This window comes from Alternaria dauci, chromosome 8, assembly GCF_042100115.1.
Source record: "Alternaria dauci strain A2016 chromosome 8, whole genome shotgun sequence".
Taxonomy (NCBI): Eukaryota; Fungi; Ascomycota; class Dothideomycetes; order Pleosporales; family Pleosporaceae; genus Alternaria; species Alternaria dauci.
Genome location: NC_091279.1, coordinates 415,518 through 428,237, shown reverse-complemented (window position 1 = coordinate 428,237; position 12,720 = coordinate 415,518). Strand labels below are relative to the sequence as shown.

General features: G+C 53.5%; 4 protein-coding genes across 4 annotated transcripts; 3 read left to right on the top strand and 1 right to left on the bottom strand.

The window, feature by feature from the left end:
• Positions 1-1,250: 1,250 nt before the first annotated feature.
• On the top strand, positions 1,251-3,537 carry ACET3X_008076 (uncharacterized protein; the record flags this gene model as incomplete). Its single annotated transcript, XM_069454210.1, has 6 exons — positions 1,251-1,308; positions 1,878-1,891; positions 2,035-2,289; positions 2,339-2,739; positions 3,288-3,477; positions 3,529-3,537. 6 exons carry the CDS (start codon positions 1,251-1,253, stop codon positions 3,535-3,537), a joined length of 927 nt encoding a protein of 308 aa, XP_069303678.1.
• Positions 3,538-3,704: 167 nt separating this feature from the next.
• Positions 3,705-5,024, top strand: ACET3X_008075 (uncharacterized protein; the record flags this gene model as incomplete). Its single annotated transcript, XM_069454209.1, has 2 exons — positions 3,705-3,763; positions 3,830-5,024. 2 exons carry the CDS (start codon positions 3,705-3,707, stop codon positions 5,022-5,024), a joined length of 1,254 nt encoding a protein of 417 aa, XP_069303677.1.
• Positions 5,025-6,182: 1,158 nt separating this feature from the next.
• ACET3X_008074 (uncharacterized protein) lies at positions 6,183-11,188 on the top strand (the record flags this gene model as incomplete). The annotated part of the gene is made up of 6 exons (XM_069454208.1): positions 6,183-6,916; positions 6,969-7,203; positions 7,262-8,006; positions 8,094-8,360; positions 8,434-10,688; positions 10,748-11,188. 6 exons carry the CDS (start codon positions 6,183-6,185, stop codon positions 11,186-11,188), a joined length of 4,677 nt encoding a protein of 1,558 aa, XP_069303676.1.
• A 292-nt stretch (positions 11,189-11,480) lies between these two features.
• Positions 11,481-12,506, bottom strand: ACET3X_008073 (uncharacterized protein; the record flags this gene model as incomplete). Its single annotated transcript, XM_069455013.1, has 2 exons — positions 11,481-12,142; positions 12,245-12,506. The coding sequence occupies 2 exons, from the start codon at positions 12,504-12,506 to the stop codon at positions 11,481-11,483; spliced, it is 924 nt and encodes a 307-aa protein (XP_069303675.1).
• Positions 12,507-12,720: the final 214 nt, after the last annotated feature.

Genomic DNA, 12,720 nt, shown 5'->3' with positions numbered 1-12,720 from the left:
TTTGGGACGCATACCAGAAACAACTGCGTAGACTGAACTTTCCGGTCCAATGGCCTATGAGACTGGCTTGTTGATGCGTCAGCTTCAGCGGTATGAGTTTGTGATTACAGCGGCGATGCAAGCCCCATTAGTCGTGACATCATCGGAGCTGCAATGGCAATAGTGACCTGCAGCTGCAGCTCCTAGGCAGACTACTGCATAGACGGCGCATGACAGGCTGTGAGGTACTTTGTCAAAGAACATGAGGCTGCATACGGGAATTCCATGAGAGCAGCAAGCTGTGGATTATTCGCAAGCCTCGGGGTAATAGCTCAGTCTCTGCGCGCACGAGCCAAGCGTTCCACGAAGCCTTGCTCACCCAATGCAGGCCTCTGACGCGAGCCGCCACTCGGTCGCGTCGAATTGCATGTGTGCAATAGTACTGGTATTCCGTGGTTGTACATGGCGTCACGAAGCGGCTAGATGAGGCTCGAGTATCTTCCTGTGCAGAGCAAACTCGGTCAACGGTTGGAGAGCGTCGTACACCACGTAATCTGCTTACGACAGGCGTTACCGTGTACAGGCTACGCCACAGTCGCTATCGCGTATCTGGGGTAGCGAATGCGGGCAATGTCGACGCGTCGACGCCATCCAGTAGCAGCCATGGAGGGCCAAATCGCAAGACGGTAATGCAAGCGTACACTTGCGACGATGTCGTCTAAGCTGCGGATTCCGCCGTGGATGTGGAAGCCAGGGCCATGTCTTTCTGGCTCAGGTGACCACAGCACGTCAGCGCTTCTCCGCTCTTGCTCTCCGCACAACGGGCTCATATCCGATGCGGCACAACAAGATGTTGTTTTGGGACGGATAGTGGAGAAAAGACTGCAGCGCGTGGCGGTGTGTGGCGATGCGAATAGCTTCACAAGGAACGGCGAGCGTCCTTTGACGTCGATTTGTCACAAAGAGTGATTGGTGGTGCCCACTGCAGGCCGCATGCATTGGGCCGGTGGATGCGTCGTTCGTCTGTGCGGCCCGAGGATATAAATGCGGGTCACCCAGCAAGGCAATAAGCTAAGCAGACAAAGCCGGAAGTCATGGATGCGGCGTTCCTCCAGTGACAGCAGTGTTTGCTGTAGCTGCGATCCTGCTCCTGCACTATGTTCCCCCCAGAAGTCGCCGGGCCTTGACGCGACATGAGATGGGATCTGAAACGGTGCGACACTGAGGATGCGGTGAATGATGCGAGGCTGCCATTGTTTTTTGGCCGGCTTATGGTTACCAGTGGAGCTCGGCCCGCACGACGAGGCTTGACCGTCATTGAGAGGCCCCGTACGTGTCAGTAGATGGGGTATGCGCAGAGAATGCGATGCACGGTCGAGGATGACTTGGGACCATGTTCCTTTGCCTTGGGCCAAGCTGGTCAACAGTACATGGGTTTGGGCGGCTCCACGGCGCAGCCAACCACGGCGTGCATGCCATGGGCATTGCAGATGCGCCTAAACAGTTGGCAGCTAGAGGCCGAGTGCGCTGGACGGAGCATTGGTGCCGCAGGTGTATATCCGAGGCGCGGCAAGTTTTGCGTCTGGCAGCGTCTGAAACACCACCGTGGGCAGAGTGACGATGGCCGTTTGCCAGGTCGCGCCCGACATCAGGTCAGCGGCCGGCACGTCGGCCTTGTCGCGATAGAGATGCAAATTGAGCAATTTCCAAGCGGTCGGCATCGAATAAGTCGCCCAGGTAGGCTTTCGGTCGCGTCTGAGCGTATCTCGAGGCCAGTTGCCCTAGCTGCTAGAGGCAAGCACGGCCGGCTAGCGCTGTTGCTCTAGCCCGTGCGCGCCAGCATATATTCCTGCCCTCCCCAGCAACACCCGTCTCTTCTATCCGTTCCACCAAACCAGCATTACATCAAGCTGTAAGTCCCACATCCGCTGCGACCGAGGCACGGCGGCATATATTGCGCACATTGCCCCGTCACTGCTCTTCCCAAGCCCTGTCTGCTGTCGCTCGCCTTCTCCACCACCACTGCTGATCTCCCGCTAACTCTGCTCTGCGCAGGCATTGATATTCTCTGCCCCATCCACAACAATGCTCTTCTCCTCCATCATCGTCGCCGCTTCGGCCTTTGCCAGCTTCGCCTCTGCGCAAAACTCCACGGGCTCATACGACACCCCCATCCCATGCTGCAGCGTCGACGCCGGCTCCGTGCCCGCGGATGACAAGGACACTTGGTGCACCGCCAACGAGAACACGTGCGTCGAGCTCTGCGGTGGTCAGGGACAGCTTGCCAGCAACGGCAACGAGTGCGAATCGGTAAGCATATTCATCTTGCGCGCGACGACATTCACTAACATGCTTGCAGGACACGCTCGAGTACTCTTGCCAATGCCGAAACGGTACCGACGTAAGCGACCAGATGGGCGCCTACCAACAGACCGTGCCCGGTCTCATGTGCCGCTACTGGTACGATCAGTGCATTGCCGCCACTGGCTCCGATGCTGCTGCCCAGTTCCAGTGCAACCTGGCCCGTGACAACGAGTGCGGTAACCTGACGACCGCCGACGCCACCGAATCCGGCAACTCTGCTACTGCTTCTAGCAGCGACAGCAGCCCCTCGGCTACCAGCAGCGGCGCCCCCGACAGCACTGCCGAGTCTTCCGCCAGCGGTGCCTCCTCTACCCCTACCGGTGCTGCCAGCCGCATTGCTGTCTTCGGCACCCCTGCTCTCGCTGGTGGTCTCTTCGCGCTTTTCGGCTTTGCCTTGTAAGCTAGCAATACTGTAGATGGATTGCGGGCCGGTCCCAGTTGGACGGTAATGAGGATGAATTCGCGTCACGGATACCAGCAAGACTATACCACGTATCGGTCTTCACTGCTATTTACTTGTTCACGGCGGCTTCATGGGAGACGAGAGTTAGGAGGATACTTATGCGAATTATGAAAGGACACGACTTGTAATACCCAATACTACCAATACCGCCACTGCCATGTTCCGCTTGTTTATTTTGTGAAGCTTGAATCCTCACACCATGCATGCAAAGCGCCGCGCGCACATGTCTGACAACATCTGCGTCATCTAGTGCTTGTGAGCCACCGCCTTGTAGCTAACCGTGAAAGCGTTGCGACTTCCCCGCAGAAAGCAATCGGCAGCTGTTTGCGCAGGGACTCGAAGTGTACCATGGTTCGATGAGCTGTAGTGCTGGCACCTGCTCGTCTATTGGTCAATGCTTGGTGCATGATCAGCCGGCTGGGTGATAAGCGTTCTGCAGCTAACCCATGTCTCTGACGCATGTCTCCGAAATCGTTCCTAGATCCAACATTTTGGGTGCTCCCGATCAGAGTTTCCCATCGGAGCCGCTTTCTGCTCGATACTTGAACACGCCCTCACCGCCGACAGTCCGCTTGCCAGCTGAAAACCCACTTTCGGCATCGCCGCATCACAAGCTCACAACCAGCAGCAGAGCCGAGGCCAGACGGACCCTGCGCTTGCCGAGCCAGCAGGTGTGAAAGGTGCAGCCCGAGCTGATGGGTATTTTTACTGACTGTATCCAGACATCATAAACACCCAAACGGTGGCGGTCTCACGGTTTCTATCGCTTGCGTCACACTCCACTACGCAATACGTCACTCCGTATCGCCTACTCCAAACTCTGCGCAAGCGAGTTGCAGTCCCAATCAACACACCATACACTACGCACCTGCAGAGAACAGGACACACATCAAGGACAATGGCGACTCTCGGTGCTGGACGTAAGCACAAGGTGACGATTGTTGGCTCCGGCAACTGGTAGGTGGCTCGCTGGAGAGGACGGAGTTATAAACGCCTACTGAGACCAAGAGCTGACTGGTACAGGGGCACCACAATGGCCAAGCTCGTCGCTGAGAACGTGAGGGAGAATCCATCTCTGTTCGAGGAGACTGTGCAGATGTGGGTGTTCGAGGAGGAGTATACCATCCCAAAAGACTCGCCTCACTACAACGGCTCCGATAAGCCTGAGAAGCTGTCGCAACTCATCAACAGGGTCCACGAGAACGTCAAATACCTGCCAAACATCACGCTTCCCTCCAACGTGGTCGCCAACCCCGACCTGCCCGATTCCTGCAAGGACTCTACCATGCTCGTCTTCGTCCTCCCGCATCAATTCATTGCGCGGTCGAGCCAGCAGCTTGTCGGCAAGATCCTCCCTTATGCGCGGGCTATCTGCTGCACAAAGGGTGTGGATGTCAGTGAAAAGGGCATCAGGCTCATGTCAGAGACAATTGGCATGACCCTCAACATTTACTGTGGTGCTTTGTCAGGAGCGAACATTGCTTCTGAGATTGCTCAAGAGAAGTACTCGGAGACGACTGTAGCATATGACCCGCCACCGATGGACTCGCGTCACCCTACCCCCAGCGGTTCGCCCAATGCCTCTCAGACTGATCTGACTGCTCACGTGGACCTTATCGATCCCAGCAAAAAGAAACCAAGCAAGCGTTCGGCGCACTTGACCCCTCTTCCCAACGAGTACCCACCTCTGTCGCACGAGAACGTCCGGAGGCTCTTCCACCGCCCGTACTTCCATGTACACATCGTCAACGACGTCGCTGGTGTCTCACTGGGTGGAGCGCTGAAGAACATCATTGCGCTTGCAGCAGGCTTTGTGGATGGTCTGGGCTGGGGAGACAACGCCAAGGCAGCCGTCATGCGTGTTGGTATCTTGGAGATGGTCAAGTTTGGCAAGGCTTTCTTCGGCGACAGTGCTCGCACAAGCACCTTTACTGAAGAGAGCTGTGGTGTTGCCGACGTCATCACTTCGTGCTCGGGTGGTCGCAACTTCCGCTGTGCGAAAATGTCTGTCGCCCGAGGCAAGACCATCTACGAAATCGAGCAGTCTGAGCTCAATGGCCAGAAGCTTCAGGGTACGAGCACTGCCTACGAAGTCAACGAGTTCTTGAAGGCAGAGGGAATGGAGGCCGACTTCCCGCTCTTCACCGCCGTCTACAACATTCTGGAAGGCAAGAACAAGCCCGAGGACATTCCTCAGCTTATTGAGAAGAAGCCATGACTAGAAGAACCCAAACTTTAAGAGTCAGATACATAGTGGTGGAAGGTCGTGAAACGGAGTACAACATGGTCAATCGAAAGCGAATACCCCTTTAAATAGAATAGATTTCTATTGGACACTTCCTGACGTCTTATGATATTCCTGATGAAGTCCTACGACGATAAGAACAAAAAGCAGTTGTCCAAACGCCATTAATCTCCACAAGCTGCTCGACTGTCGGCCTATTTCTAAGCACGCATGGATTCATAAGCATCGCTTTCACCAAAGCATACTACAACGCCAGCGGGGAATGGATGGGGTGGTGGGGTACCTGCATCGTTATGGCTCTCTAACCTATACGAATCCTTGTATACATTTCTAAGCGCATGCGTACTCTGTAAGCACATGTACAACCTTTCGAGGGTCAGTGTACGTTTCAAGCATATATGTATTTTCTAAGCAGACCATATAGGCGACACGGCAATGCACCCGGCCGCGCTCGTCATGCAACCGACTGACATGTGTATCGGACTTTACAGTTCTTGGCGTGATCGACACTACGGAGAGCCTTAGCTCCGCGGAAGTCGACATCCATGCAGACTACATCACACAAACGAATATGGAAAACTACCGATCCCCGATTGCGAAAACAGACCGCCTGTCTGCATCCTACAATGATGTGTCAGGAATGCGAGAAGGTCCACCCTAGACGAGTGAGCTTTGACTCGTGCTGTGGGCTTGATATGCAGGGACACCTGCCCAAATGGGCAATGCGAATGAGATCTTCTGCGGAAGGAGTGATTGGTAATGCGAAAAAAAAGTGTTGGATGCCCACCCATTGCGACTACATCTGGGATTGCGAGCCGGGTGGATGCGCTTCGCACGTTTAGCTCAGTCTAGCTTCTCGGCAAGGCACGTCAATCATTCATCAAAACTCAAAGATGACGACATATGTGCTTTATCTCCGTTGTCTCCTGCCCATGCGGTTTCGCAAATCCAAAATTTGGGTTGGTATCTCCATTGGCGACAGCACCCCCAGTATACTCCTGACTTTAACGGTGACTGCTTAATAAAGCCCCATCGAACAGTACTTGTACGAAAAGTATCCTGATTCCTACTGCTGTTGCTCTTCAGACTCTTTCCCTAATCTGTTTGATACCCAATACTTTCATTTGCAACATGTGGGGATCCCCAATTCCACCCGATCGAGACAGCCGACGCAACCCATGGCACGAGGACGAATATCTTCGAGACGGAAGAGAAGAGGAAGTAACGCCGGACAACCAGAGTGAAGAAGATAGCCCAGATCGCGAAGGCCTGAAACGCGCAGGTACCTGGGGTGAGAGAGACGCAGGCAGACTGGACACACGGACTGCAGCAGAGGATCTCGAGGTTCTACGAGGCGAACTCGCATCGCTCTCAAAGTCGCGTTCCCGGGGCGCGCAATCGCAACGATCGAACCCACTTTCTAGGACCGTGAGCAGGGCCAGCGGCCACAGGAGCCAGAGCCACCGTCGGGGATCAATAACACGCGCAGAGGAGGGCACAGGCGACGCAGAAGACGATGAGCCGGGAGATATCGGTGCCGCTGCCGCGCCGGCAGAGAAAGAAGATGACTTCGAGCTCGATCAATTCATGCGCGAGGGCCATTTCGAGAAGCGCAAGGACGGTCAATCAGCCAAGAAAGTTGGTGTCATCTACAAGAATCTTACCGTCAAGGGTGTAGGATCGACCGCTTCGTTCGCAAGGACGCTGCCCGACGCGATACTGGGAACGTTTGGGCCTGATCTCTACAAGATCATTTCGGGCTTCGTACCAGCGTTGAAACTTGGCAAGCACAAGCAGATGAGGACGCTAATCAACGACTTCTCGGGTGTGGTCAAGGACGGAGAGATGATGCTTGTTCTGGGACGGTAAGCAATATTCCAGACTATGCGCCAGGCAGACATTGACTGATTACATCAGACCAGGATCTGGATGTTCGACGTTCCTGAAGGCTATATCCAACAACCGCGAATCCTACGCTGCGGTGGAGGGCGATGTGTCCTACGGAGGTATCCCAGCCGACAAGCAAAAGAAGCAGTTCCGTGGAGAGGTCAACTACAACCCCGAAGACGATTCCCACATGGCCGATCTCAACGTGTGGCAAACGCTCAAGTTTGCTCTCACCAACAAGACCAAGAAGCATGAGAAGCACGAGGTCAGTGTCAAGTATGCAAACCCCTGGGCGAGACAGATACTGACGTTGTATGCCACAGATTCCCATCATACTTGAAGCCCTTCTCAAGGTCTTCGGCATATCCCACACAAAGTACACTAAAGTCGGAGATGAATATGTCCGTGGTGTCAGTGGAGGTGAACGCAAGCGCGTTTCCATCGCCGAGACTCTCGCCACGAAGAGTTCGGTCAACTGCTGGGACAACAGTACCCGCGGTCTTGACGCCAGTACTGCGCTCGACTACGCCAAATCACTGCGTATCATGACCGATATCAGCAACCGAACGACGCTCGTGACCCTCTACCAAGCTGGTGAACAGATTTACGAGGTCATGGACAAGGTCATGGTTATCGATGCAGGTCGATGTATCTATCAGGGGCCCGCAGGCGAGGCCAAGCAGTACTTTGAGGACCTTGGCTTCAAGTGCCCGGAACGCCAGACTACCGCTGATTTCTTGACCGCAGTGACTGATCCCACCGAGCGGCAATTCCGCCCTGGCTTCGAAGACAAGGCACCAAAGACGTCTGAGGAGCTAGAGAAGGCTTTCAGGGAGAGTGACGCATACAAGAAGGTGCTGAGGGAGATCTCTGAATACGAGGCTGAACTCGAAGCTAGTGGCTACGTGGACGCCAAAGAGTTCGAGGGCGCCGTCCGTGAGAGCAAGAGTAAAACGGTTCGCAAAAAGAGTCCGTACACGGTCTCGTTCATTCGGCAGGTTGTGGCTTGTACTCAGCGGGAGTTCTGGCTTACTTGGGGAGACCAGACTACGCTGTACACCAAATTCTGTAAGTTTCACAAACAGGTTGATGGAACCTTGAGATTTTCGCAACCTTTTCGAATTCACAGAGCATCTTGCTAACTTCTCCATCAAGTCATCATCATCTCAAACGGTCTCATCGTCGGTTCGCTATTCTACGGCCAAGCTCTCGATACCTCGGGCGCTTTTACGCGAGGTGGCTCCGGTTTCTTCTCCATTCTCTTTCTCGGATGGCTCCAGCTTTCGGAGCTTATGAAGGCCGTTTCCGGTCGCAATGTCGTCAAGAGACATGAAGATTACGCATTCTACCGCCCCAGTGCTGTGGCTATTGCGCGTGTAGTACAAGACTTCCCGCTTTTGTTGGCACAGGTCATTCCATTCTGTAAGTCACATCTTTTGGCAAAAACATATGAAACATCAGCCTGTATGCACTTGCGCTTTGCTGACATCTCTAGCAATCATCATGTACTTCATGACTGGTCTCGACGTGGACGTATCCAAGTTTTTCATCTACTTCCTATTCATTTACATCACGACCTTCTGCGTCACAAGTCTTTACCGCATGTTCGCTGCCCTGTCTCCAACAATCGACGACGCTGTACGCTTTGCCGGCCTTGCGCTCAACCTCCTGATCATCTACACGGGCTACGTTATTCCGAAGCCACAGCTTTTGACGGACTACATCTGGTTCGGATGGCTATACTGGATTAATCCGGTCGCATATTCTTTCGAGTCAGTGCTCGCCAACGAATTCTCTGACCGTGTCATGGAGTGCGCGCCCAGCCAGTTGGTACCCCAAGGGCCTGGCGTCGATCCTGCATACCAGGGCTGCAGTTTGACTGGTGCACCGCCGAACTCGAATACCGTCCCTGGATCAGACTACCTCCAGGTGTCCTTCAACTATTCGAGATCGAACCTCTGGCGCAACTTTGGTGTCGTGATAGCCTTCACGGTGCTCTACATTCTGGTGACCGTGATCGCAACCGAGACTGTATCGTTCGCAGCGTCAGGCGGCGGCGCATTAGTATTTGCAAAGAACAAGCGGGCCAAGCAAGCGATCAAGGATGAGGCTCCTGCTGATGAAGAGAAGATAACCGCTAGCGAGTCTACTCCAAGCTCTTACACTGCTGGTCATGAAGAGGAAGAAGCGTTGGAGTCTATTTCGAGCAGCGAAAGCGTTTTCACCTGGAAGGATGTTGAGTACACCGTCCCATACCAGGGAGGTGAGCGCAAGCTTTTGAACAAAGTCAACGGGTACGCAAAACCTGGTGTCATGATCGCTCTTGTTGGTGCCTCCGGTGCTGGCAAGTCGACCTTGCTCAACACGCTATCGCAACGACAGTCTACTGGTGTCGTCTCTGGTGAGTTCTTGGTGGATGGCAAGGATCTTGGTAAAGCTTTCCAGCGAGGCACCGGGTTCTGTGAGCAAATGGATCTCCACGACGGCACGGCTACGATTCGTGAAGCTCTCGAGTTCTCTGCTATCCTTCGTCAAGACAAGAACACACCGAGGAAGGAGAAGCTCGATTACGTCAACAAGATCATCGAGCTTCTCGAACTGCAAGATATCCAGGACGCACTAGTTTCTAGCCTGGGCGTGGAGCAGAAGAAGCGTCTCACGATTGGCGTTGAACTTGCTGCGAAGCCTTCTTTGCTCCTGTTCCTGGACGAGCCCACCAGTGGTCTTGACAGTAACTCGGCATATTCCATTGTTCAGTTCCTCAAGAAGCTTGCTCAGGCGGGCCAGGCTATCGTCTGCACCATCCACCAGCCTAGCAGTGTTCTGATTCAGCAATTCGACATGATTCTCGCCCTCAACCCAGGTGGCAACACGTTTTACTTCGGCCCAGTAGGCGAGAATGGACGCGATGTTATCAAATACTTCGGCGACCGTGGCGTACAGTGCCCACCCAGTAAGAACGTGGCAGAGTTCATCTTGGAAACTGCTGCGAAGCCTGTTAAGCGCAAGGACGGGAGCAAAATCAACTGGAACGAAGAGTGGCTCAACTCCGACAACAACAAGCAAATGCTCCAGGAAATCGACCGCGTCAAGACGGAGCGCAGCAAGATCTCCGACCAGAACCGAGATGGCGGAGCTGAGGAGTCCGAGTTTGCAGCGAGCGTCTGGGAGCAAACCACTATGCTCACCAAGCGCACATTCCTTCAGTACTGGCGCGACCCATCTTACCTCTACGGCAAGCTCTTCGTCGCAGTTATCATCGGTATCTTTAACGGCTTCACCTTTTGGCAACTCGGCAACTCCGTAGGCGATCTCCAGAACCGCATGTTCACCGCTTTCCTCATCATCCTCATCCCGCCTACGATTGTCAACGCCGTCGTGCCCAAATTCTACCAGAACATGGCCCTGTGGCAAGCACGTGAGCTTCCTTCTCGCATCTACGGTTGGGTCGCTTTTACAACTGCGCAGGTTGTTGCTGAGATTCCGATTGCCATTGTGTCGAGTGTGCTGTACTGGGTTTTGTGGTATTTCCCCACTGGATTACCCACCGATAGCTCGACATCTGGATACGTCTTCCTCATGACCATGTTGTTCTTCTTGTTCATCTCCAGTTGGGGCCAGTGGATCTGTGCGTTTGCGCCGTCTTTTACTGTCATCTCGAATGTTTTGCCTTTCTTCTTCGTCATGTTTGGTTTGTTCAACGGTGTTGTACGACCGTACGAGATGATGCCGGTGTTCTGGAGATATTGGGTAAGTGACGTCCCCGTATGAACTGCGCATGAGGCATATACTGACCTTGTTTACTACAGATGTATTACGTAAACCCCTCCACGTACTGGATTGGTGGTGTTCTAGCTGCCACGCTGACCGGTATTCCCGTTCAGTGCCAGGAGAGTGAAGCTGCCATGTTCGATGCACCACCAGGCCAGAGCTGTTCCTCTTACGCTGGCGCCTTCGCTTCCGCGTCACCTGGTTACCTGCTCAACCCTGACGCCACAAGCGGCTGCCAATACTGTCCTTACTCAGTTGGAGACGACTACCTGGCTACCATCAACATTAAAGCCGGCGACAAGTGGCGCGACTTTGGTATCTTCCTTGCGTTTTGCATTAGCAATTGGGCGCTGGTTTACTTCTTCGTCTGGTCCATTCGAATCAAAGGATGGACATTTGGCTTTGGTATGGTGGGCAATGGTGTTGGGAAGGTTAAGAAGATGCTGAGTGGGAAGAAGAAGGGCGAGGAAAATGCCTAGTAAATGTGCTATGGATAAGACGCACATGTAGCGTTTGATGTTCGTGTAGCAGATTAACAATATAATGATCAAGCTTCAACAGAGCTAGGGCCTTGTGACTAGCCATACCTTGTAGCAATACTCAACTTGAGATGTTCGCCAGTGTTCACGTTGTACTTTGGTCATGTCCAGCGCAGCGAATGCCTTCGCGGTACATCGTAGATACCACTGAGAGATTCCGACCCTTCCAGTATCCTCAATGTCTTGTATCAGTCAACAGCGCTGGTAAAGCGTGTACCAAATGACTACAAACCTACCCCTCTCTACCCAAAACTTTCCGCCACCCAAACTCCTCCCTAAATCCCAACATATCCTTCATCTTCTTGTTACAAACCGGACTCTCCCTGTCCCCCATCTTCCTCAAAATCTCCGTCTCAGGACAAACCTTCCTCAGCCAATCCTCGCTCGTACCCTCCGTCTCCGGAACAGTAATATCGTCATTCACCGCATTAAAAACCTGGTACCCCAGCCCATCCGTCTGCAAACAACACTGCACCATGTTCCCCAAATCCCTCGCATCCGTATAACTCCACGCATGCGCTTTGAAATCCTGCGGCCGGTTTAAATACGCTTCAAATTTCTTTGCATGCTTCTCTGGCTCAATGACAGCAGAGATGCGCAAACAGTAAATATCTACGCCCGGAAACCGACGTGCAAAGGATGCGGCGGTGGTTTCCATGCACAGTTTGCTGGTGGCGTATACGTCCATGGGGGTCGTTGGTGTGGTCTCTGTGATGGGGAAGTGGGCGTAGGATGTGGAGCCCTCGGCGTAGGTGACGCCGTAGGTGGTGAGGCTCGAGGCGAGGATGATTTTGCGGATGCCGAGTTTACACGCGGATTCGAGGATGTTGTAGGAGCTGAGGGTGTTTATGCGGTAGGTTTCGTTGTCGGGGAGGCGCATGGGTTGGGGGATACCTGGGGTTTGCATGTTAAGTCTGCACTGGTGGTGTGGTTTGGATTCCATTCTATACTTTCTGGGTATCCGTCCTTTCGTTGTGAGTATTGGTGGTTACGTACCGGCAAAATGTACGACGGCGTCCGGTGTCTTGACTGGCTCCATGAAGGGTTCGCTGATCTTGAAGTGGCAGGACAGGCTGTTGAAAGTTTGCGCACCATCTGTAAGGTCGGCCTTCAAGGTATGGACGTTGGGATTGTCCAAGGATGTTGCATCCACGTTGAGTATCTCATGGCCGAAGCTAAGCAACTTCTCGATTACATGACGTCCGGCTACTCCAGAACCGCCCGTGAATACTATTCTCTTCTTTGATGGAGAGATCATTTTGCAGGAGAACGCGACGTGTCAGATGAAGCGGTAGCTGTAGTATGATAGAACCGACTATGAGTTTGTAAGTAAAGGACAACAGATCCCATGACCAAGATGCTGATTGTGAGGCTTGCTGTTCGTTAGCGGAGCTTCCCCGCTCTAGCTTACGAAGCTTCCACCTCGTTGGTCCTTTGAGTACCGTTGTGCGTGGAGTCTTGGAGACCGAAAA